At 40.9% G+C, this 24,008-nt stretch overlaps 4 protein-coding genes across 6 annotated transcripts; 3 read left to right on the top strand and 1 right to left on the bottom strand.

Annotated features, from left to right (window-relative positions):
* The first annotated feature begins 24 nt into the window (after positions 1–24).
* On the top strand, positions 25–4,882 carry LOC134192214 (COMM domain-containing protein 10-like). Its single transcript, XM_062660918.1, has 8 exons — positions 25–80; positions 139–229; positions 313–423; positions 1,521–1,592; positions 4,315–4,398; positions 4,465–4,572; positions 4,636–4,701; positions 4,767–4,882. Exons 1-8 carry the CDS (start codon positions 46–48, stop codon positions 4,803–4,805), a joined length of 606 nt encoding a protein of 201 aa, XP_062516902.1. The 5' UTR covers positions 25–45; the 3' UTR covers positions 4,806–4,882.
* A 265-nt stretch (positions 4,883–5,147) lies between these two features.
* LOC134192161 (putative deoxyribonuclease TATDN3) lies at positions 5,148–6,507 on the top strand. The gene has a single exon (XM_062660860.1). It carries the CDS (start codon positions 5,292–5,294, stop codon positions 6,120–6,122), a length of 831 nt encoding a protein of 276 aa, XP_062516844.1. The 5' UTR covers positions 5,148–5,291; the 3' UTR covers positions 6,123–6,507.
* Positions 6,508–7,174: 667 nt separating this feature from the next.
* Positions 7,175–13,194, bottom strand: LOC134191941 (tumor necrosis factor alpha-induced protein 8-like). 2 transcript variants are annotated; one of them, XM_062660593.1, is made up of 4 exons: positions 12,992–13,194; positions 12,777–12,919; positions 12,110–12,333; positions 7,175–7,696 (listed from the first exon to the last, which is right to left on the bottom strand). In XM_062660593.1, coding segments are annotated over exons 2-4 (591 nt in total). In that variant the 5' UTR covers positions 12,778–12,919; positions 12,992–13,194; the 3' UTR covers positions 7,175–7,330. The 2 variants fall into 2 exon arrangements, with proteins under 2 accessions (XP_062516577.1, XP_062516576.1); XM_062660592.1 differs by lacking the exon at positions 12,992–13,194 and having other exon boundaries at positions 12,777–12,971.
* On the top strand, positions 13,012–23,216 carry LOC134191939 (uncharacterized protein KIAA0825 homolog). Of its 2 annotated transcripts, XM_062660588.1 has the most exons (20): positions 13,012–13,111; positions 13,169–13,334; positions 14,430–15,450; positions 15,549–15,595; positions 15,658–15,801; positions 16,573–16,691; positions 17,507–17,660; positions 17,722–17,912; positions 18,276–18,554; positions 20,348–20,432; positions 20,787–20,929; positions 20,992–21,025; positions 21,077–21,135; positions 21,203–21,342; positions 21,571–21,698; positions 21,755–21,866; positions 21,932–22,021; positions 22,079–22,141; positions 22,655–22,704; positions 22,769–23,216. In XM_062660588.1, exons 1-20 carry the CDS (start codon positions 13,035–13,037, stop codon positions 22,991–22,993), a joined length of 3,327 nt encoding a protein of 1,108 aa, XP_062516572.1. In that variant the 5' UTR covers positions 13,012–13,034; the 3' UTR covers positions 22,994–23,216. The 2 variants fall into 2 exon arrangements, with proteins under 2 accessions (XP_062516572.1, XP_062516571.1); XM_062660587.1 differs by having other exon boundaries at positions 20,992–21,135.
* Positions 23,217–24,008: the final 792 nt, after the last annotated feature.

The following is a 24,008-nucleotide window of genomic DNA, read 5'->3' as shown; positions in this document are numbered from 1 at the left end:
GGTATCACTAACGCGCGTTACGCTAATTGATATCAGTAGGTCAACATGGCCTCTCAGCTTTTATTCAACGAAACTCAGAGGTTTTATAAACTGTTGATTATTTGACTGGTTTATACTAATGCTTTCAATGTTATTTAGCATAAAAAGAGCTGCTTCACTTATCAGTGGCCTCGATGACAGTAAATTTTCTCTCCTCGTCACGCGTATTGTTCAGAAGCTTCATCTACGAGTAAGCTAATGCGTTACGACGTTTTCTATAGTTTGAATAGCAACGGCAACGAGGAACGATGTGGTCACGTGACTTATGTGCAGGACGAACGCAATTTCACTGAAGAGGAAGAGGCGAAGCTGCGAGCTGTATTTGGACTGGAAGCAAAGGACTTGGAGTTGGTTTTAGAAACAGTTTCGTTTTTTCTTGAACAGGTGATGGATAAGTGACATTTTTAGATTTAATTGCGTGTCTGCTCTGTGTGTGTGTGTGTGTGTGTGTGTGTGTGTGTGTGTGTGTGTGTGTGTGTGTGTGTCTGTGTCTGTGTCTGTGTCTGTGTCTGTGTGTGTGTGTGTGTGCACGCGTGCGTGTGTGATTGAATTATAAAAATTCAATGCATTTGTATTGTTCATGTCGTATGCATGTTGGTGGTAGGCTTGAGTGTCCAGCTGGTCATCTCCCCGCAGCAGAGAAAGACCGACTGGAGACATTCGCCACTCAAACAAACTGCCAACTCTCTTTCCTTCAATCAGGGTGCCGTTTAATGTTTGTGCATCCTCAATAGGGATGCACGTCACTATTGGCTCTTTGGTAATGTAATTTCGCTCTGACGCAAGTACGTGTACTCTCGACACGTGCCATCCAAGTCTACAAACAACATGTCGACTCTTTCCAGCTCTTCTTGTTGTCTGTCTCTCGTTCTAAGAGCGCTAGACTCAAAGTTTACCACAGAGGCCAACCAAAGGTCGACCGTAATGTACGCAAATCATAGCTCTGCACGTCGCCCTGCGTTGAGTGCAAATACTACGCTTTGTAGATGGTCTACTCGTTCAATGCATGCAACGTATGACACCGTGAGGGACTAGAAGTTGTTTTGCATGCGCTGCCTAGTCCTCCAAGTACGAAAAGGAAGACAAAGAGAAGACGACATGCAGGTGTAGCTCACACGCTAACGAAATGTGATATCAGACGGTAAAACTACTCAGTTACAAAGCATTAGTAGAGAGCCAAAGCGACGGGCATTGCTATCAGCAGTTTTTGTGAATACACATGCATGCACAAACACTAACCAAACGTGTAAAATCCTGATTGGAGGATAGAGAGCAGTGGTTTCCTTTGAGTGGCGAATGGTCTCCAGTCGGTCTTTCTCCGCTGCGGGGGGAGATGACCAGCTGGACACTCGAGTCTATGTTGGTGGTTGTTTGTTAGATAATTTTAATTACCATAATGTTGTGTTGCTTCAGCAAGTAGGGTACAGTAATTATTTGAGAATCTCATATTCATCCGCATGTTTGTTGCACTGGTTATTTAGGCTGCATATCACAATGCTAAGGCATCTGTATTGATGCAGCAGCTACAGAATGTTCATTTGAGTGAAGCAAAGGTGAGAGTACTTCTACAGTTTTATGAATACGTCTGCTATCTACCATCTCTGTATATAAACAGTACTTTAAAAGCTAGTTCCATTCATTCATGTGTAGTATCCCACAATAGAAAGAGCAGTTAAAGGTACACTCCATCGTTTAGCGCTAACGCCCCGGGCAAACTTGATTGCATACTATATGCAATCAAGATGGAAGGTTGGGCTGAACTACAGGCAAAGCTGGATATCAGAGCGTAGTCACCATTACAAATAAGGAAAACGTATGGGAGCGATTTTGCAATCTCGTTGTTGAAGTAGAATCTGGGTCACGCGCAAACCAATTTGTCATCTTTCCTCAGGTTGAAGGCACCAAGTAGGTTACTAGTCTCTAATAATTAGTCGAATAAACTAATTATACACAGACGGATGAACACACACACACACACACACACACACACACACACACACACACACACACACACACACACACACACACACACACACACACACACACACACGAGACAAACAGACACGCACATAAATGGACAGACAGACAGACAGACAGACAGACAGACACGGACAGGCAGACAGACAAACACACAGACACACACACGCAACCGCATAAGATGACCGACAGAGATTCACCGATTTCAAACGTTCGAAAGCAAACAATGTCAGAAAACGAGTCGCTTTATAAAATTCAAATATTAAAACAACATCAAAATATGTCAATTTATCGTTGAATGAATGTACACACACGTGTGCGTAATGTTCTGACTGCTCACCTACTAGACTAGTAACCTACTTGGACTAATTAGATTAGTACGTTACTAGTCTCGCGTCGCCAGACCCCTTTCCCCTGTGTCATACTTTCGGGCGAAAATGGGTCTGACGAACAGCCTTTGATGTCGCTGTGTGCTGCGTAGCCAGAAATCGGCTATCTAAAGACTGGATTTGGTTTCTTTAATGCTTTACTAAAGACCAGATTGGTATGCATGCAGTGCAATCCTATCTCAAGTAGCTTCTCTTGTTTCGTAGAGAACAACTCAAAGAGTACAGCTATAGTCGTTGCTGTTTGTGAAATCTGCATGTCACAGTAGCAATTTAATTAAACGCCACCGTGGGAATGTTGCCTTCCATCTCATGCAGTCTGCCATGATCGACGTTGTACGCTACGCACTTGTGTCACAACGGAGACTGAATGCGAACGTACTCAATGTAAAGCATACACGAGATGATACCCAAACACAGAAAGACGACTCGTCTTGTTTCGATGACATCAGCTCCAAACCCCTTCCAGATATCGCTCACTCTGACTGTCTGTGGTCAGTTTGGACAGCAAACAGCAAACAGCATCGAGTATGTTCGCATCCATCTAGTATGTTTGCATTCAGTCTCCGTTATGACACGAGCACACACAACGCGCTACGTACGAAGTCGATCATACCTGCATGAAATCGAAGCCTGTCGATGCCAACATTCCCGTGGCCGCGTTTAATTGCTGCTGTAGACATACCAATTTCACAACACAGCAACGACTCTAGCTGTAGTCTCTGAGTTGTTCTCTATGAAATAAGAAAAGCTACTTGAGCTAGGATTGCACTGCATGTGTACCAACCTGGTCTTTAGTGAAGCGTTTAAGAAACAAAATCCGGTCTTTAGATAGCCGATTTCTGGCTACGCAGCACACAGCAACATCAAAGGCTGTTCACCAGACCCATTCTTGCCCAGAAGTATGACGCGGGAAAGGGGTCTGGCTACGCAAGACTAGTAGGTTACGTTTTACAGCAAAGCATATTTGAACATACGATCGCTACATATTAGTATGGAAACAGAGCACATACCATGATCACATGGTCACATGATAAGTGCAAGCACACAGACTACAAATGCAGTGCAGTTGTTTCCTTCAGACTTGCATGCGTATCCACACCCATTTCATAACGCACAAGCATAATTTCTCAACGTCTTGCGAGTGACTTCTAGCATTTTGATGGTAGCGAGGCTCATAGCTTAGCGCGTGTCAACAGAATGTTCTGAACGTGACCATCGTATATGCTTTGTTTTCACGGTATTTGCCGCTAATATCTAGCGCTCTCATATCCAGCTTTGCCTGTAGTTCAGACTAACCTTCTATTTTGATTGCATAGATATGCAATCAATTTTGCAGGGCGTTAGTGCTAAACGATAGAGTGTGGTGACTTTAACAGTCACGTTTAATGGATTGTCTGTCACCAGGGACAGTCAAATATCATTGTTTTAGTCATTGAACTCTATGGCCAGTTTCATATGCTTTAGTGTGAATGAAAGTTAGAGAGATAACCAAACACCGAATGGTTTCTCGTCTTGTAAATGTTCACTGACACACAACATTCATGTAGAACCCTGTGTTTACCCTTACACATCGACATGCCCTGTCATGCTAGTTGTCTCGCATAGCCAGACCCATGACGCAGTGGGAAAGGGTCCGGCTACATGAGGCAGAGCCGTGGAGAGAGAGTTGCAACAATTGGATTTTGGACGCCATTTTAGGCCAAAAACACATCTTCGAAAATTCGTCAAAAATCATAGCAACAACTTTCCGGTGCTACAAATACAGTTACTACTTGTTTCAAACTGCAATTGCTGGACTATAAACAAAGTCTATAATAAGGCTCTGATGCTAGGCAGGGCCGGATATATATATATATATATATATATGGCTCTGATGCTAGGACATTACGTCATTTGCTTGTATGGCTAGGCTGGAGTCATAGTGAAGATTTGGACGGCGAATATGAAAGATGTTGTTGAGAAACTGAAGCAGCGAAGCTTCTACCCAAAACAGGTTGAACACGTTGTACCATAATCCTTAATTAATTATGGAACGCTGAACTATTATATTACCACACAGTTAGAAGAAGTCAACTGGAGACTCAACCTCGAAATGGCTCAAGCCAGCAAGAGCAAGATGAAGGTACCAAACGCCATGTTTGAATTTGTCATTTCCGGAAGTCAGCAGGTCGACGAAACATTGCGGTGACCATATCCAAACACTTGTGGTATACATGCGTGTCATTTCTAGGATATGAAAAGCGAACGCGTTCGAATGGAATTCACACACGACGAGTTGTTTGAATTCTATCAGCAGGTCGGCGTCATTGCATAATATCGATGCGTTATTGGTCTCTTATTGTGATGTTTTTGGATTTTTAGCTGGAGACTGTACAGCAGCAGTTGGACTCGTTAAGTTAGTTATGATTAGATACGTGTAATTATGTATGTTCGGTGTTGTATGAATTAGTTTTGTATTAAAGTTGATTTCAACTTCACACGATTTATTCAACAGTGTGACTACTGTATGATTCTTGAATGCAAACGTACTGATGCAGCTGTGTGACGTGTCTATTTGAAGACATCAGCAGCTGCAGTCAATCTCCATTTGTAGTAGTGCACGTGGTGGTTTTATGTACACAAACATGTGGTCTGGCGTACGAGGCTTCGCAGCGCGCAGTCTTTGTCGATATAACGTGCGTTAACGTAGTCCTACCCATGGAAAGACTCAAGACCCGTGTGTCCAGTCATATGACCGGAAAGACAGTAACTTGCAGCTAAGACGTTTCTTCTGTGGCTCTGTTGGCTCTGAAGCTCTACAGCTTGAATTCAACGTGATATTTCTCAAACGTTGCTTTGGAGTGGTGATTAACTCTCGTTCTGATATTCATTCATACCGATTGCAACATGGTTGATATCCATGCTCACCTGGCAGCTGAAGATTTCAACCACGATTTAGAGGACGTACTTGCCAGGGCTGCCTCGGCTAACATATCGACTATAGTTGTTGTTCCCGAGTTTCTATCAGAGTTTGATAAAGTATTGGAGTTGAGTGAGAGACATAGAGATCTGGTGGCTCCATGTTTGGGTCTTCATCCTGTTCAATCGGATGCGAGTACAAGGAATGAGCGTAGTGTGACGACTGAAGAGGTCTTACCTGTTTTGGATTTTATCAGGAGAGAGCATTCGAAGATTGTCGGAATCGGCGAAGTCGGACTCGACTTCACTCCACGATTTGTGAAAAGTGATGATGACAAAGCCGCTCAGCGTTATGTGCTCACTGAGCAGGCAAAACTGGCAATGGATCTCGGTTTACCGCTCAACGTTCATTCTCGTTCTGCAGGGAGGCCAACATTGCAGTTGCTCAAATCATTGGGAGTAAGAAATGCTGTCATGCATGCATTTGATGGGAAAGCGTCAGTTGCGATGGAAGGCGTCCACGTCGGTTACTTTTTCTCGATACCGCCGTCTGTTGTTCGATCGGAACAGAAGCAGAAACTAGTAAGGCAGGTACCTCTCGATCATTTGCTGCTCGAGACGGATTCTCCGGCGCTTGGACCAATCAAACAGACACGGAACGAACCGTGTAATTTGGAGATTTCGTGTAGAGAAGTGGCTAGGATCAAGCAAGTGTCGTTCGACGAAGTCTGGAAGATGACTACACAGAATGCGGTTCGACTGTTTCCTAAACTGGGACATGTCGGTCGCCAGCTTGTTCCCGTGCCCAATGCTAAGTGATGAGGAAAGAAAACGATATCTGTGACATCTCTCATTTGACAGTAAGATCTGTTGTTGTACATTGTATGTCTCGTGAAGGTTCATGACCATTAATAACAACTAGTACATAAATTTATCAACAGGTACACACGTGTACATGTCGAGGGCAGATTAAGGAATTTTAATAGAGGGTCACCATTTGAAATTTGAAAATAGGCGTGGTCATTAGGTGCATTCTTATTTAGTATTCTCACGAATTCCCTGACTCTAAACAGCAACCGTCGTCAACTCAGAATCGTAGGACAATCTCCTGGCATTCTTTTCTGCTAGAAATTGTCGAATAGTTTCTTCAAGCTCGATGTTCACATCCTGTTGATGTGCATGAGCGTTAGCCCCTCACGATGCTCTGCACTCATTAAAGATCTAAACGATTTACAGTACATCACGGCCCAGAGAACGACCACTCGACCTCGACTGGTTACTGGTAATGTGCAAACCAATTTACCAGTAAACGACATAAGAAAATGTTGGAGTCACAGCGTCTAAGAACATTGATCAGTTTATAAAGTTGGCCAGGCATCGTCCCTGCTCAAGTATTGATACCAACTAGTTAATTCACTTTCCAACATAGTCTTCACTCTTGCAGAAATGAGTTTGTCACAGAACAGATGAGAGTTATACAGGTAGTGGTCCTGACCCCTGGACCCCTCTAGATCCACCAGTGCATATACCAGTAATGTCTACCTGCTCACTGACCATGTCCCTCCTCCTCTTCTTCCTCTGCCATTTCCCTTTCCCTTCGACTGGAAATAGCAGAGAACGAAGACGAGGAGGGAAATGGTAAACAATAAGTGCTGGATGTGTCTCGAACAAGTGGAAGTCTATGACTATAAAATCATTTCCAGCCCAAACTACTATACACGAGCAGGGAGTGACGCCCTTTCAACCTTCCAGGTAGTGGGAACAGCAATGACCCATATTTACAGGATATCCTGTATATGAGGTGAACCCGAGCAAAAGGTGCATGCGTACAGGAAGCCAGCCAACGCGTCGAAATAAACAACAACAATGTTCAACAATCCATTGCAAGTATCTATATTTCTGTCAATATCAACAAGGCCGGATACCTACCATCAACTCTTCAAGCGATAATATCAAGAATCAAACAGTACAAGTACAATAGACTTGCCGCAATACACAACCCCGTCTATAGCTTGTACATTCTACATCTAGAGCTTGTTCTGCTCGAGCATTACATTGAGATACCCAACCACGGCGGCCAGCAGATCTCTGTGCACACCATCCGGTGCGAAGAGCTTGTCCATCAGCTGACCATCCTTGAAAAATGCAAACACCATATCGATACGTCGATGCGACTTCTCGGTCAGATGACGCTGCACGATCTCATGCAAGAGCGTCTCGCAATCCTCCAGCTCTCGTTGCAAGAAGATTTGATCGTACGAAAACTCGACGTCGTGAAAACTCACGACTGTCAACGACGTCTGCCTAAACTTCGACTTGAATTTTTCACCGAGTGCCAACTCCTCGGCGTTGAACTGATCGTTGCGATACAAAACCGAGAGTTTGATGACAATCTTAAGGTGGAGAATAAAACTTTTAAGATTTATAATTTTTATTATGGTTTATATTATGGATTGAAAAATGTGTAAAAATTTAAATTTGGCTTAACACACAAATCATATTAGTAAAATATATAAAACATATAATAGATAATATAAATATATATTTTTAATTTTTAATTTTATTTATATTAATTATATAAATAAAATTTGGTCTAAACACATCATTTTTTAAATGTCTAAAAATTAATATAAATAATAATAATATATTTTTCCTTCACACTAATAATAATATACAAAGTTATATTACGCCTTAACACACAAATCACATTTGATATTAATTAATAAAAATAAAATTTAAAAATTTAAAAAAGACGAATAGTAATTGTTATATGTATACTGTATGTAAATTACTATAAAAAAATACATAATCTAAATTTAATCTAAAATAAACAAAAATTACACTTAATAAAATATATATATGTTAATGCATGGTAGGGAGACGATATCCAGTTTATTGACCAAGGTCTTGAGGAGAAAGCCTCAAAAAGACCGAGGTCAATAAACTGGATATCGTCGACCCTACTATGCATTAACCTATTTGTTGCATGTTTAACATCCTACTGTAATTAGAGTTCATAGATTATTCAAGTTGAATTAGAGTGGTTGTGTATTGCAATGACTGCTAAAGTTTTATGTCAAACAACCACATTTTGACAGCTGTGAAGTGTTGTTGACATGCATGTCAGCCCCATAAGGCCACGTGCTCAAAAGTATTAGTACAGTACATTACCACGTGTTTTGCCAGCATGATGTCGGATCAGAAAGAAGACCATAATTATGACCAGGACGACGACAGATAAGACATGTTGGTTTCAAAAAGCATGCCACTAGTATTAGCCAGCTTGACAGCAGATTTGCTGAAAAGACGAGTACAGCAAGGGTACAATTTGCAAGGACTGCCTGCAACAGTTGGGTGATGCGAATATTTGAAGCATGGAGAACTAATCAAACAAGGATGCTCCACAAGAACAGCAGGTATACCGACAGACAGACTTTCTCTCAACGAAGGATTCACAACTAGATGCAGCCAAACCACAGACGGATTGTCAAAAGTCTGTTACATTTAGTTGAGCACGATCCAAAAATCATAGTGGTGGACTAAGTGATTTACGGCATCCAAACAAAAAAGTCACAAGGTAAATTATAGTCAAGCTCAAACGTGACTCTGTAAGGTAATAGCATTTTGTGGTTTGTGGTTTAGCAGATACGCTAATGATGAAGCTGGTGACTGTTGCCACGTAAAAATCTTGGATCTCTATATCTAAGTTGCCAGCAGGATTTTCCCCGAGAAGCCTTCTATTATAAACATTTGTTATCTACACCTTCATTTGGTCCTTGGTATTCAAAGCAAGTAATCGGTCATAACACGTTGGCTACAATGATAAAAGTGATGACAGCTGAAGCTGGTCTTCCAGTTCAAACCAACCACCTCTTCGAGCTACTAGTGCGACAAGGCTGTGACAAGGCTGTTTCAAGCAGGAGTTCCTGAACATGTCATTCCTGCAAGCACTGAGACAATACCAAGAGCTATCTGAATTGCAGCAAATGGCAGCGTGCAAAGTTTTGGATAATGGCCATGCACACACAGATTACACTGACACAAAGTCAAGGAGTCGGGAGAGACACGAAGTAGTCCAGGTTGAACAGCCGTCTGAAACGGAAAGAGATAATCCATTTGTCATTTCTGACTGCGTCTTTACAAACTGTAGTACTGTGAATATTATTATTGGTAAAGAATAAGCTTGTAATCTAAAATAGGTATGCCCATGTATTGATTGCTAGTTTTTGGTTTTTGCTATTTTTTTGTTTTAAGTTAGTTGTGTTTTATGTCAGTAAGCAGTATACAGATATTGACTGGTAAATAAACGTTTATTGACAGGTAAATGTACAACATGTGGTTGGGTTGCTATGGTAGGAGTGTAATATAACGAGAAAAAGAATCCTAGCAACGGCAGAATAAACACCCAAACATGCAACAAATAATATATATAACAATTACTATTTCAAAATTTTATTTTATGTTTAAATTTAATTTTATTAATACTTTACAAATTACTCTAAGATTGTATCGAAATTAAATTTGGTCTAAGCACACAATTTTTTAAAATGTATAAAAATTAATATAAGGCCACACGGAAAAAAATTGCCTGATTGGGTAACCCGCCCGCCTGTGTTTGGAGCTCGAGGGCCGCTGAGTTGTTTTTTATGTAATTAAATATGTTTTCTGTTGGCCTGGGCATACCATGTTTGAGGAGGGCACGTGTTTTGAGAGATGGCAAGATTCTTCGTGTGTCTGGCGACTGTAGTATTGCAGGAAGTTGGATTCGGTGATCGAGTGGATGTCCTGTCTGCACGTCGTGTTTCGAGGGCCGCTGTTTTTTGCACATGCGCATTCTGAGAAATAAGCTGTCTACTGTTGCCCTGTGCATATCCATGTCAGAGGGGCACGTGTTTTGAGAGATGGCAAGATTCTTCGTGTGTCTGGTGACTGTAGTCTTCGTGAGGTGTTGAAGGAGGTTGGATTTGGTGATCGAGTGGACAATGTACTCGTGCATCGTGGGAACTGCAATGACAGACACTTCCTCCAAAGATGATGACGATCATTGATAATAATTTTAAAAAAAATAAAAAATTAAAATAAAAACTCCGCCCGCTCGTCTTTTTCCGCTGCATGTTACCCCAATTAGACAATTTTTTCGTTGTGGCCTAAATACTAAAATTTTAAAAACTATTTCTCTGAAAAAAACTAGATGTAGGGATTGTATAAAAAGTAACAAACAAGATCTATAGATAATGTGAACCAAAGCCAGACATCATTAGTGAATCCTTCCAACCACATATATTGTATGTTCATATTATTTATAGATCTTGTTTCTGTTACTTTTTATACAATCCCTACATCTAGTTCTTTTTTCAGAGAAAAAGTTTTTGAAATTCTAGTTTTAGGAGAGCAAAAGAGCAACCTAGGGTGTGTCTCCATTAGGGCCTGTAAGCTTAAGATTTAGCGCATTTCATTAGCATTACTTAAACCTGTTTAAATGTTACCTTAAACAGCTATCGTTAATTAAACATGATTCAGAGGTAGTTTACTCAAGTGGTCTACGTAGAGGTTTATCGGTCACGTGATGGTATACCATGGTATCACGAATATGAATCCTAAGTTTTAGTGCCTATGCAGTTGATTATGCAATGGCAGTTGGAATAGACCTTGGTTTAGTAGTCAAAGCCAAAGATTATCACATATGGGATATGCATTGCAAATGTTGGGATCCCGTATAAATTACTATGTGTACGTAATTATTTGTCATTTTTGCTCCTGAGTGCGATGTAGATTGCAAACAATATCAGACTATACCTAACAATGGCAAACATGATCGAATTACACAATCCTGATGATAAACTCTTTTGTAAACGTTTTGCCCATTTGATTGGTGCTTTGTCCATTGTCTGTTTGCCATGGACTCAATCAATCGCAAATACTGCTCCGTGATTGGCCCGAACTATGCAATAGCATTGATGGTGGTCGTTGGATCAAATCTGCTTGCAAGAAACACAATTTTTTTAGCATTCCTTTCAGTTTCTTTAATCACCAAAAGAATAGAGTTCTAGTAATTCTAAAGTGTTTTCTCAAGTTTCACGTGGAGGAGGAGAAGAAAGAAGAAGAACAAAACTGGCGCATGGGCCTCCGAGGCTAGCAACTGTTTCTAGTTTGTCAGATGATTAGTGACCAAAACAGAACTAGGATATAATACACAACGTGCAAACATTTCATTTCGTTGATTTTGAGAAATTTTAGTCTTCATTTAGTATGTTTTCTAAGCGCACAAAAAAAAGACGACCACGCCCCACAACACTCCATCAGGGGCAATCCCTACATACAGGGTGTACTACAGTACCCTGTGATATACAAAATACTGTATACAAAAAGTTATTATTTAAAATGTATAAAAATTAATGTAAATAATAGAAATATAATATACAAAAGTATATATTTGAAATGTATAAAAATTAATATAAATAACACAAATTAATATCAATAATAAAAATTAATAAAAATATTCCAAAAGTATATATTTAAAATGTATAAAAATTAATATCAATATCAATAATAAAAATTAATAAAAATATTGCAAAAGTATATATTTAAAATGTACAAAAATTAATATAAATAACACAAATTAATATCAATAATAAAAATTAATAAAAATATTGCAAAAGTATATATTTAAAATGTACAAAAATTAATATAAATAACACAAATTAATATCAATAATAAAAATTAATAAAAATATTCCAAAAATATATATTTAAAATGTATAAAAATTAATGTAAATGATAACAATATACAAAAAGTTTACATTCCACCTTAATGATGTTCTTTACAAGTTTCGTCGCCTGTCGCTCCGTCTCAAGCTCGCGTCTCGCCAGCGTATGCACAGCGTCCAACAGTGCTCCGGCTTCGTCATCAATAAACGCCTTGACAATCTTCTTCGAAGCCATTTTTCCAAGGATTTTTTTCTGCGCACGCAGACCGAGTCCTCGGCTGTTGAATCGCGCTCCAGGCTCATTGACGTCCCTCCCTTCGGCCACTAAGAAAAGACCAATTAATGAGCAATCAAAAATCAATAAGCAACGAGTAAAAAACGGTATGATAACAAGACGTCGTACTATCGACCTAAGAACGATCCCATCGTCGAGTGCAAGCCTACAAAGCTCGGGGTCTGAATGGCAGGAGTGCAGACAGCTGCGGATCGAAGCCACATGAAAGGGGCCGACAAAAGAGTTTCGATTGCAGGTGCACGACGAGTGAAGCGCTCAGTCAAGCGGGCAGACGCCGTGAACACGTGCAGACAAATGGGTATGAATGTATTTTAGAATCAGAGGGCGAGACGTCGACTTGTGACGAAGTAGGAACGACTTCTTGTCGTTTTATGCGCTGAAACGCGCGGTTATCACCTCGTACGCTCGCTCGACACCCCGTACGAATGTCTCACCTAGTTCTACGCGGTCGAGCGTTGTTGTGCGCGCTTACTTGTGTGTGTGTGTAGTTGACACCAAACCAGACCAAACGTTGTCTCGCCGCTCGTGCCGCTCTAGCCTCGATCGAGTACGTCCGTAATGGTGCTCAGACGAACGCACGCCGCCACAATGAAACGAAGCCTTGAATGAGGATTTCTATCATAGGCGAAGACAAGAGACGCGACGTTCAAACCCACACAAACACCACGCTCATTAATATCAATGTACTAATTATTTGTGTGGACGTTTGTGCGGTCGTGTGGTTGTCGAGATGACGAGTTCGTGTCGTGGTGAGGTCGACGAGAAGCTGTTCGTGCTCGAACGCGAGTTAAATGAAGAGACGATTGAGTGAGACGAGTTGCTATGCGCGACGGAGAGATTGTGACGTCACGAGTTGGTTTGTAGGCTGGAACGACGCGCGAGGGCGTTTGTCGAGAGTGTGAGGGCTGTGGAGGGAGACGGTCGGAGCATTGCTAACTGTGGCGATGCTGTCGACTTTCTCGTGAATTCGAATAATATGAGATTTGATGAGATGGAAGTCTCAGTGATAAAAGAAATGCTCGCGTTCTTGGTATATTGGACTTATTACGCTTTATGCTGGAATTGATATCAATTAATTAATTATGTTTTAATTTTTAATTAATTAATTTTAATTAATAATTAATTATTTATGTTTAATTTTTAATTAATTAATTAATTTTAATAAATAAATTATTTTTTTATTTTAGAAGAAATTTTTATGTTTGTATGACTTCAATATGAGATACTATGCAGGGTTGCTGGAACCGCTAGTGCACTATGGCCATAGCTGTAACACTCTGCAAAGGAAGGCAAATTCTTCAGTTGAGAGTTCGTATGCTCTGGCGGCTGTGAATGTAGGCGAGTGTGAATGTAGGCGAGTATTACTAGTGAATGAAGCTGTGTTCTACTCACTTCAGAGCAACGAGCATAGGTGCATGTAGTTGTGTGTTTGTGTGAGTGTGAGTGTGTGTGTGTGTGTGTGTGTGTGTGTGTGTGTGTGTGTGTGCACTTGTGTGTAGCCAGGACGATTTTGAATCAGCGCTACACGAGTCTGGAAGGCTGAGGCTAGCGCGTGCGTGCACGTGTGTGGTGTGTGTGTGTGTGTATGTATGTATGTCTGTGTGTGTGTGTGTGTGTGTGTGTGTGTGTGTGTGTGTGTGTGTGTGTGTTTGTCGTGTGTGTGTGTGTGTGTGTCTCTGTGTGTGTTTGTCGTCTGTGTGTGTGTGTGTGTGTGTGTGTGTGTGTGTGTGTGTCTGTGTGTGTGTGTGTGTGTGTGTGTGTGTGTGTCTGTGTGTGTGTGTGTCTGTGTGTGTGTGTGTGTCTGTGTGTGTGTGTGTGTGTGTGTGTGTGTGTGTGTGCGTGTGTGTATACTATGTTTAATGTTTTAATTGTATTGCCTAATTGAGATCTATCATGTCTGTCGTCAACGATCTACTTTGTCTTCTGTGTTTGGTAAATTTTATTGCTAACCAGCCTACTTTGACCAAGCCTACTAACACACGTTAGACGGTAGCACTCAAATTTGCTTCTGGAGGGCAATAATGTTTTGGCAAAATTAGGACGATCTACTTATACACATGTGTTTGTAACAAGATATTTGCTTTGCATTGTCTTGTTTCTTTCAATGCTAGATTGTTTCTATTAGGCAACAGAGTCTAATGCTGAACGATCTGGCGATGTAGTTTGGAACCAACTTGCTCACCTTGTGTCTATCGGACTTGTTCTGCCGACTTCCTGCCAAGTTAGAGAGCTCGACGAAGTATCACTACACGAAGTCTGCGATCAACGAAAGGACGAATTGTTTACATTGTGGCAACAATTGAGAGTTAAGCTCAAAGCCTGGTATTCATCCATCCTTCATGCATTACCCAGTTGTTCATCTGTTGACGCCATGAATGATAAAGTTGTTAACCTAGAGAGGCAACGCTTGGTGCAACGACTCTGCCTTCTTTATCAGCCCGTAGACACCCTTCACTGGTACAGTCAGATGAGAAAACACCAACTGGAGTCACACAGTCGAAAGCTATGTCAACATCGTGTTTCATCGACAGAACACGGGAAACGCTTTAGTGAGTGGCTAGCTGTTGCTGAAGAGATGATACGTGAGGATATAGTGGTACTTCGAGACGGAGACTTCATGGATGCGGCAAGATTGAAACCGTTTGAGTTTCTATCGAGTACATATTTATGTGTCATTATGGATGAAATGAAACGAGTGTCATCTCTGTTATTGAGCTCATCGGGTGTGCAGAAGTCTGTGCTTGTCCTGTCTGATATTCTGGCATTTTCGGAGCTTGTTACCTCATGCCGACAGTTGGATCGCTTTGTCTTCAAGATTGTCATGCTCACGCATTCTCCTTGCAACGAAAATGCATCTGATCAGTACCAATGTCCGATAGCAAAGTATCCTGTTGACGTTCAGGCAAGTTTGAAGGATCTGAGAGAAGCGAAGTTATTACCGGTAGGGACGCAACACAGTGATGATCGGACAAACGTTGACGAAACGGTTGATTTTATGTGGGAGTGGTCAATTGGGTTTGAGGCGTGTGTTTCTCTGCTGGCTCAGTGCGTTGAGACGGTGATGATGTCATCGGTTCAGGGTTTTGTAGTGGAGGAGGAGGCAAGCTGTGCTGCAACCGGACAGCTGTCATTCGTTTCTCTGGCAGGTAAATGGCACTGAATACACACACACACACACACACACACACACACACACACACACACACACACACACACACACAAGGACAAACTATGTTTCAAATAGATTCGGTTGACTGTCAATCATCAGATATGCCAAAGAAAATCACTAAGGTCAGGCATGCACTAATAAATCACTTTATCACTCACTAGTCACATCTCAACCGTTGTATCAGTGTTGTCAATCAATTGTTGAAATTATAAAAAGTGTGGCATGCATTGTTACTGTCGGAAAGTCTGCACGTTTTGTGACAGCAGTGAACTCGTTTACGAGCATCTTGGATAAGGTATTGGCACCTTACGTGGATCACACAGCGAAGGTTAGTAAACGATGTTCCATTACCACAACTGTAAGTGATATGTGTAGTACTGTAGTAGGAAAGTTGATGTTTGTATGTTTGCTGTGTCTTTATTGCTAATGTGTGTCACCGTAGTTTGGAATACATGCGCACACACACACACACACACACACACACACACACACACACACACGACAGTCAAATAGAAAGACAAACAAACAGAGACCAAAATGCTTACAAATGTATTGAATGATCCTTTATCATCTCGTGCAGTCATTAAGAGTAGTCGGCAGGTAAGCAGTCAAACTCACAACGAAACACAAGTTGTAGACAGCCATACTCTCAGGCAAATTCGAGTCAACAAATCAATGTGTGTGTGTGTGTGTGTGTGTGTGTGTGTGTGTGTGTGCACGTGTGTGTGTGTGTGTGTGTGTGTGTGTGTGTGTGTGTGTGTGTGTGTACGTGTGTGTGTGTGTGTGTGTCTGTGTCTGTGTCTGTGTCTGTGTCTGTGTGTGTCTGTGTGTGTGTCTGTGTGTGTGTGTGTGTGTGTGTGTGTGTGTGTGTGTGTGTGTGTGTGTGTGTGTGTGTGTGTGTGTGTGTGTGTGTGTGTGTGTGTGTGTGTGTGTGTGTGTGTGTGTGTAATGTATGTGTGTGTATATGTACATGTCTATCACAGTGTTGTCATACTTTTTGGGTGAATGGTGAGGTTGTGATAGACTGCACTGCATGGATAGCGGGTTTTGTTGTTTGGGTTTGTGGTGTGAGTAATGGTTTAGTTGATGTGTGTTGTAGATTGCTAGTGCGGTGCCTGAGCGTATCGCTGTTTACAACTTGTGTCTTCTTGCAAGTTCAACTGCTTACCTGGCAACTACTCTTAATGACTGCCACGAGATGGTAAAGGGTCATTCAAGGTATATTTGTGTACACTGGTGTGTGTCTGTGTTGTGTGTGTGTGTGTGTGTGTGTGTGTGTGTGTGTGTGTGTGTGTGTGTGTGTGTGTCTGTGTCTGTGTCTGTGTCTGTGTCTGTGTCTGTGTCTGTGTCTGTCTGTGTCTGTGTGTGTGTGTGTGTGTGTGTGTGTGTGTGTGTGTGTGTGTCTGTGTGTGTGTGTGTGCACGCGAATGTGTATGTGTGTATGCATGTATGTTTGTATGTATGTCAGTTTGTCTGTTGTCTGTATGTCTGTGTTTGTCATTACATATATTTTCTAACATTAGTCTGTCTGTTTGTCTGTCTGTCAGCCTGCCTGTCTGTCTGCCTGTCTGTCTGTCTGTCTATCTGTCTGTCTATCTGTTTGTCTGTCTGTCTGTCTGTCTATCTGTTTGTCTGTCTGTCTGTCTGTCTATCTGTTTGTCTGTCTGTCTGTCTGTCTATCTGTTTGTCTGTCTGTCTGTCTGTCTATCTGTTTGTCTGTCTGTCTGTCTGTCTATGTATCGTGTTTGTGTGTGTGTCTGTCTGTCTAGGTGTCTGTTTTTTCATATCATCTTAATTTATTTCTATTTCTGTTGTTCTCTGTTTATTTCACTGTCTGTATTTCACTGCTATTTGGTTTTGTTTCTTGTTTATCCGGTTACCAGGTTGTTGATGTAGCTGGTGTGTTGTCCATTTGTTCATTTGTTCATCCTATATTCTGATTATCTGCTTCTGTGCCTTAGTTTTGCTTAGTATTTTTATTTGTTGATAAAGTAATCGGGTGTGCATCAGGTGTACATATTTACTGTTAATAGTGCACCACGTGTCGCTGCAGTGTATCAAAAGATATACGATTTCCATCATGACCTTACACATCAACTCATCAAGTATCACTGCAATATCTGTGCTACTGTTGTCTTGCAAGATGCAGAGAGTAACTTCTATAGTGATCCGAAACCATTTCACGAAGTAAAGGAAAAACTCTATTAATTAGCTATTTCTATAGTTTATTTGCATGTACTGATACTAGGACGAGAGGTCGTCGTTTAGTATTCAGATGTGGAATTATTATCTTCAAGGTTTGAAACACGATTTCTGGATGAGTCTTTCACCTTGTCTTGCCAAGCTTGCAATCGGTAACATCATGGTGGAGGGTTTACGTATTTTGTCTGGAAGGCACAGCAGAGCAGAAGTGTCTGAAGCGAGAGAGAAGCAGTACAGGTCGGTTGTTAATGTAAGATACGATTAGTATGTGTGTCTGTCATTCAGCTTGTTGCGATGTTGGCTAACAAGTTGTGTGAGTTATTGCTAAGAATACTGTCATGATAGTATCGTACATTCACACACACACACACGCACACACATGCACACACACACACACACACACACACACATGTGCACACATGCACGTGTGTACACGCACGCATGCACACGTGCGCACACACACACACACACACACACACACACACACACACACACACACACACAACAAATGTAAATACCAGGAGGAACTACCATACAGTATCAGGCTGCATTGCTTGTGTCATCTTGGATGCTTTTGTGCATTTCAGTGTTTTTGTTTAGGACTGATGTTGTTGCCATTCTCTCCATTGCTTCACACTTCGTATGGGCAGTTTGTGATGCTGGTGACTTGCTAGCATATCAGACTGCTGCAACACATTGGATAGAAACAAGCACTCCCTCTATTTCGACTCTTATATGGAATCATTGCAATATGCTAGGGACCTGTTTAGTCTACCAGTCAGCACCAGTAACCTCAGCACTGGTAACCTCAGAAGCAAAGTCAGATGTCAAACGTGATTGGCTAGAAATAACCGAGCCACAATTGTTTAAACAGGAAAGGTAAGATTTTGTGCTTTTTGAACGAAATCAACATGAGGTGGAGTTGTGTAAGAAATTCAACCCAAAAGGGTGAACTAGCTATGTATTATCTACAGTAAATGGTTTTGGGAGATACAGACATGTATAACAATAGACTAATCATGGTAGATAGACTAGCATTTTATGCTGTGGAATGAGGTTTTGTCTGTTGAGAACAATAGTCACAGTAAAAGCCAGAAAACCACAAGTAAGGTAAATATCTGAAAAAGGGCACAGGCTTATTTGTTTTTGGAAAATCTAACTGCATTATGTCTGAATGACAGCCACTGAGGTAGACACAGTTATTATATGATTGCATTTGCCCAGACCATGTCTAGCAAAATGAAGTGCAACAAAGATGCAGCACTGTAGACTGACAATGCATGTTGACAATGCATGTGTGACAACACTTAGATCAAAGCATGAACCTGTGCTGCTCATGCACCAGTTTACACTCTAAAGGCTAGTAATTAATTCTATAATTTTGTAATAGTTGGCAAAGGCCATGGAGACAGAGTATCAGAATGACAGGATCATTTACATTTATCTGTAAAGTCTAGTGCTTTGCACTAAAGTACATTCAATCAATATGTGCAGTGTGGGAAAATTACCAGATCTTGGTATCCCGGGCACTTACAAACATGGAAATGATACCTCCGGAATGCACGTGAAAAGGTGGAGACACTGATACATTCTAACAGTCAGAATGATGCTCAAATACGTTGGAACGAGCAGCTTCCGGAATATTACATATGCAGACTCCACCCCAGTTGGACATGGCCCATCCTATTCTAGCTAGAGAGTAGATGTAGTCACCTAAATTTCATTCCTTAGAATACACTAGACAGCCAATTAGCTCTCAATGACGCGCACCTACTTTTGTCAGTAGTATTTCTGCAGCTGTTCTAGAATGCCATCACAAGCTTGTAATGAGTGTTTACATTGTGTTTATCAGACGTCATTGAAGTAGTTACACTAATTCAATTTCCTATTTTCCCCACTAGACAGACCAAACTGATGAAGTCCACACCCATAATTCCCACACTGCACCTATTGTTCGAATGGACTTTAGACTAAAAACGAGTTAAACTAGAATTAAAAATATTTCTATAAAAATGAGGAGAGATGTAGGTATTGCATAAAAACAATAGAAACAAGTTTTACATAGTAGTAGTGGTGACGTCATCTTTTAGTTTTCCAACCTGCACTCCCTACATTGTTGTCTATTGGGTTGGAAACTACAAATGACGTCACCACTACTATGTAAAACTTCTATTGTTTTTATGTCATCCCTACATCTCCTCATTTTTATAAAAATGTTTTGATTCTAGTAATTAATTAAGAATCAATTAAGGCTGAACTTGATGTAAAAGTTTTAGTCTTCCACACATGGGATTTTCAAGCTAAATTAGAATGTCCAGTCTTAGGGAGCTGTTTGTTTAGATAAGAGCTTAATCAGACAGTGTAGCAGTTAATGATTTCAACAAGCATATTTTCACTGTCTAACCTTCTTGGGGCTGTCAATTGGATGGCCTTCATTTGAAGCAGTTGTGGTAGTTGCTTTTAGTTGAGATATGTGAAACTTGATTTTTAAGTTTATTTCTAATCAGTTTATTTGACTCACTAATTCAGTGAATGTTGGTAATGTTGGTCATATTTTTGCGTTTTTGTTGGTATACCAGAGCCATTTTATGATGCTGCAAGAGCTCTCTTGTCCTACAAGTGTTTGTAATCACTCTCTTGTACTTTGTCTGTTTATATGTTGTTGTTTGCAGGCGTGTTTCTGACGTACGATGTGCCTGTGTGAAAGCAAAATGGCTATTGGAACAGCCTGCTGTCAGCCATCTTGAGCTACTGGAGGTAATGTAGATGATCTACAACTGACAGACAACTGTCTGTTGACTAGGAATGTAGGCTTGCTTACCAGACAAGTGGACAAATAGGTGGATGTATGAAGGAAAGGAGACCAAGAAAAGATGGACAAACAAATAGAAAGGACACACAGACAATTCACACACGCACACACACACACACACACACACACACACACACACACACACACACACACACACACACACACACACACACACACACACACACACACACACACACACACACACACACACACACACACATCTTTGTCAGACAAACCAGCTATTTCGTCAACTTCAAAGGTACTGTCACTCTTTTGCAGCTGCTTTGGTTATTTTGTAGTTGTTGACGATGAACGAGTGTATCATTCCCAAAACTCTTTGTCAGAGTCGTACGTTTTGTTCAGAAGAGTTACTAACTTCTTTATGGGACATCTTGCTGTTGCTACCCAACTCACAAACTTTTCTATCAAGAACTTCTATTCTGTATACATTCATTGTTGATAGCCATGCTTAAACTGTCACCATCACGATGTTGTTTGTTTCAGGGATCTTGTTAGAGTCTCTACAACCAGTCAGGGGGTGAGTTCATTGTTATATTTGAGTGCCAAAGTCGTTGTTATTGTTGTGCAGAGTCTAGACGTATTTGAGGCTTGGCTTGTATCTAAACTTACAGTCTTGGTGGTGGAAGAGTGAGCAAACATTTTATGGTGCCGGTGTGTATGTGTGACTATGGGTGTATGTTCTTTTTTACTCAAGTGCTGCTTGTCTGCCGGTGTTTCTGCTATGCCACAAAGCTACTGAATCTGATTTAGAGAGCAAGCTTTTCTCATCTACTATCAATCAAGTTCCCAGCAGGCTCCAGAGTTATCTTCCTGCCAACGATCCAATTAATTTAGGTATGGCAACTCAGTGAGATAAATTTATTGAGGGCTTGTGTTTCACGTTTTCTGTTGGTGTGTGTGTGTGTGTGTGTGTGTGTGTGTGTGTGTGTGTGTGTGTGTGTGTGTGTGTGTGTGTGTGTGTGTGTGTGTGTGTGTGTGTGTGTGTGTGTGTGTGTGTGTGTGTCATAAGAGTCTGAAGAACACAATTCATTTACATATGTATTTATGCTGGATGTTTTGCAGTGTCTGAGGTCTCAGCATGCCTTATTCAAGTGTTTAACAAATTACGAACAGACGTCTCTTCCTTGCCATCCATGCTAGTAAACTGTCTGAAGCAACTAGACATTGATTCACCATCTGCCATTGAGACTGTACATTGTCTTTTAATTAATTTTTGTTTGACACTTCATTTTATTTTATTGTTCAGATCTTCGTATCTTGCTGCCAAGAGACTATCAGAAAGTTATTCAAAGCTAAGATCATTACCGACTTACTGGAATGCCAGATGGTCGTGGGTGAATTGGAAAGTCAACTGGAAGGTTAGATATGGATTTTGAATTTTCTATCTATGGCATGGATGCCTGAGTTATTTGTGTGGAAGCAGCTCTAAAAAGAGACGGAAGTATACCAAACTGTGGAAACAAAGTTATCGGTTGCCTAAGGAATGTCGTGGAGGAGATCAGATCACTTCAAGGTTAGACATTGACTGTTTGAGTTCTAATAACGACTGTAGAGATGATTAACTCTGCAGTTTCTGGCACTTCATCTATCCATTGTCGCCTACGAGACATTCAACTGATCAAGAATCGTGAAGGTTGTCACTATTGAAGAGACACGGTCTAGATTAACTTTGATTTTTACTGTAAGGCCCACCCATGTGAACTTAGTACAAGAAAGGTCTCCTAAAGACTAAGTTGGCTAACCTATAATTGAGGAAAACTGCCTTGACCTTGCAAACACAACTTAAGGGACAGTTTTATTATTGGATTGACTAGCAACTTGTATCTTTGGGTTTTCCACTACTTTCATAATTAATTAATTAATTAATATTTTATGATTCTTTGTTATTGTAATCTTTTGTCTGTATCTTAAATTGTTTAATTGTTGTGATCAACCCAGTAATTTGTGTTGCCAAGTGCCTTCACACACACACACACACACACACACACACACACACACACACACACACACACACACACACACACACACACACACACACACACACACACACACACACACACACACACACACACACACTGTGGCATTTTGGATGGTGTTTCTTGACGCTTTAATAAGACACCTTTGTATCTCTGTTTCTTGTTTCTAGCTGCAGGGATTTGGATTTCAGTGTTACAGAAAAATTCCGAGGAAGTTATGGTTGGTAGTTTTCCAGTGTTTATGTCGTGTGGGATTTGACTGATTTGGAATAATCTCGTTGCAGAATTTACTTCAGGCGACTGCTGGCATCGTGAGTCTTCCTCATCTTCAAGTAAACAGGACTGAAGGAGACGTGACAGACTCTAGAGGTTTGAACTGTTCGGCAAGTGTGTGTTGTTCAGAGCAGTTCTGGCCTTTGCAATCGGTTAATCGTATTGGCAGTGTGACGTACAGTCAGACAGCGTTGGAAAATGCTGTCGAAATTTGGTTACCAGAGCTACAGACTTAGAACAACAAAAATGGTTGCAATTGTATTAAACGCAGGGAGTATTCTGATTTACTAGTATTACAGCACAGATATCTGTAGTAAGTATAAATACCCGTATGTATAGATATACAGGTCTTTCCTAGGCCAGACAGTGGTAGGTTTGTATGCATTCGATAATGCACATAACAGCCATCATCTTACAAGTAAAACATAGTAATGGGGTACCTGCTGTTGTTATTTTGTTATTCTCCTCGACGAGTCCAAATGTATGAATCTGTTGGACAAATCCAATCCATGGACTTATGAGTACGGTATGGATACAACAGGGGGCATATACTCTTATTTTGATTTTTGCTTGCCTGTTTAATCAAATTTATTTGGTAATAGATATTAATCACCAAAAAATTTTTCACATCACATTTTGCATTCTATGTCACATGTGTACAGTAAGATTCGTGCTCACCATGAATGGTTGGTAGTAGGTCATTATATTGGCAATCAATGCACATTTAGTATTTTGGAAAATCAAAGTTGTGACTTCTTAACCAATATTCTCAAAGTGATGATGATATGTCAAGTAATGAGCATACATTACATATGTACATACAAATTCTAAAGTGATGTACCATAGTCATAGGAACCACGGGGGCCATGGCCCCCAATCAGGAGTCTGTGGTCACTATATATGAAATAGGTCATCGTGAAAACGAGCTACAAGTGGAAGAAACCCGAGGAGCTCCTAACAGTGCAAAGCTAAACTTGCGCGCAGATTGCCTCGTACCCAGGCCCTCTTGCGCGCCCGGAGAGGGCCTGGTACATCGCATGCGCACAGAAATTACCCCGAAATCGGCGTAATGTTGCACGCATGCGGAACTGACGTTGGTTAGAATCTCAAGCCGATAATGTCGCGCACAATGACAGCGAACAGCTTCCGTGATGTTCCTTGTCCGCTTTTTCGACTTAGATGTACCAGTCCTGGCTGTCATGTGCATACAACCTCAATTTTCTGCTACAGCTCGAATGCACGGAGCAAGAT

Source organism: Corticium candelabrum, chromosome 16 (assembly GCF_963422355.1).
Source record: "Corticium candelabrum chromosome 16, ooCorCand1.1, whole genome shotgun sequence".
In the NCBI taxonomy this organism is placed as follows: domain Eukaryota; kingdom Metazoa; phylum Porifera; class Homoscleromorpha; order Homosclerophorida; family Plakinidae; genus Corticium; species Corticium candelabrum.
Note: the sequence above shows the minus strand (reverse complement) of the source record. Positions and strands in the feature narration are given on the sequence as shown.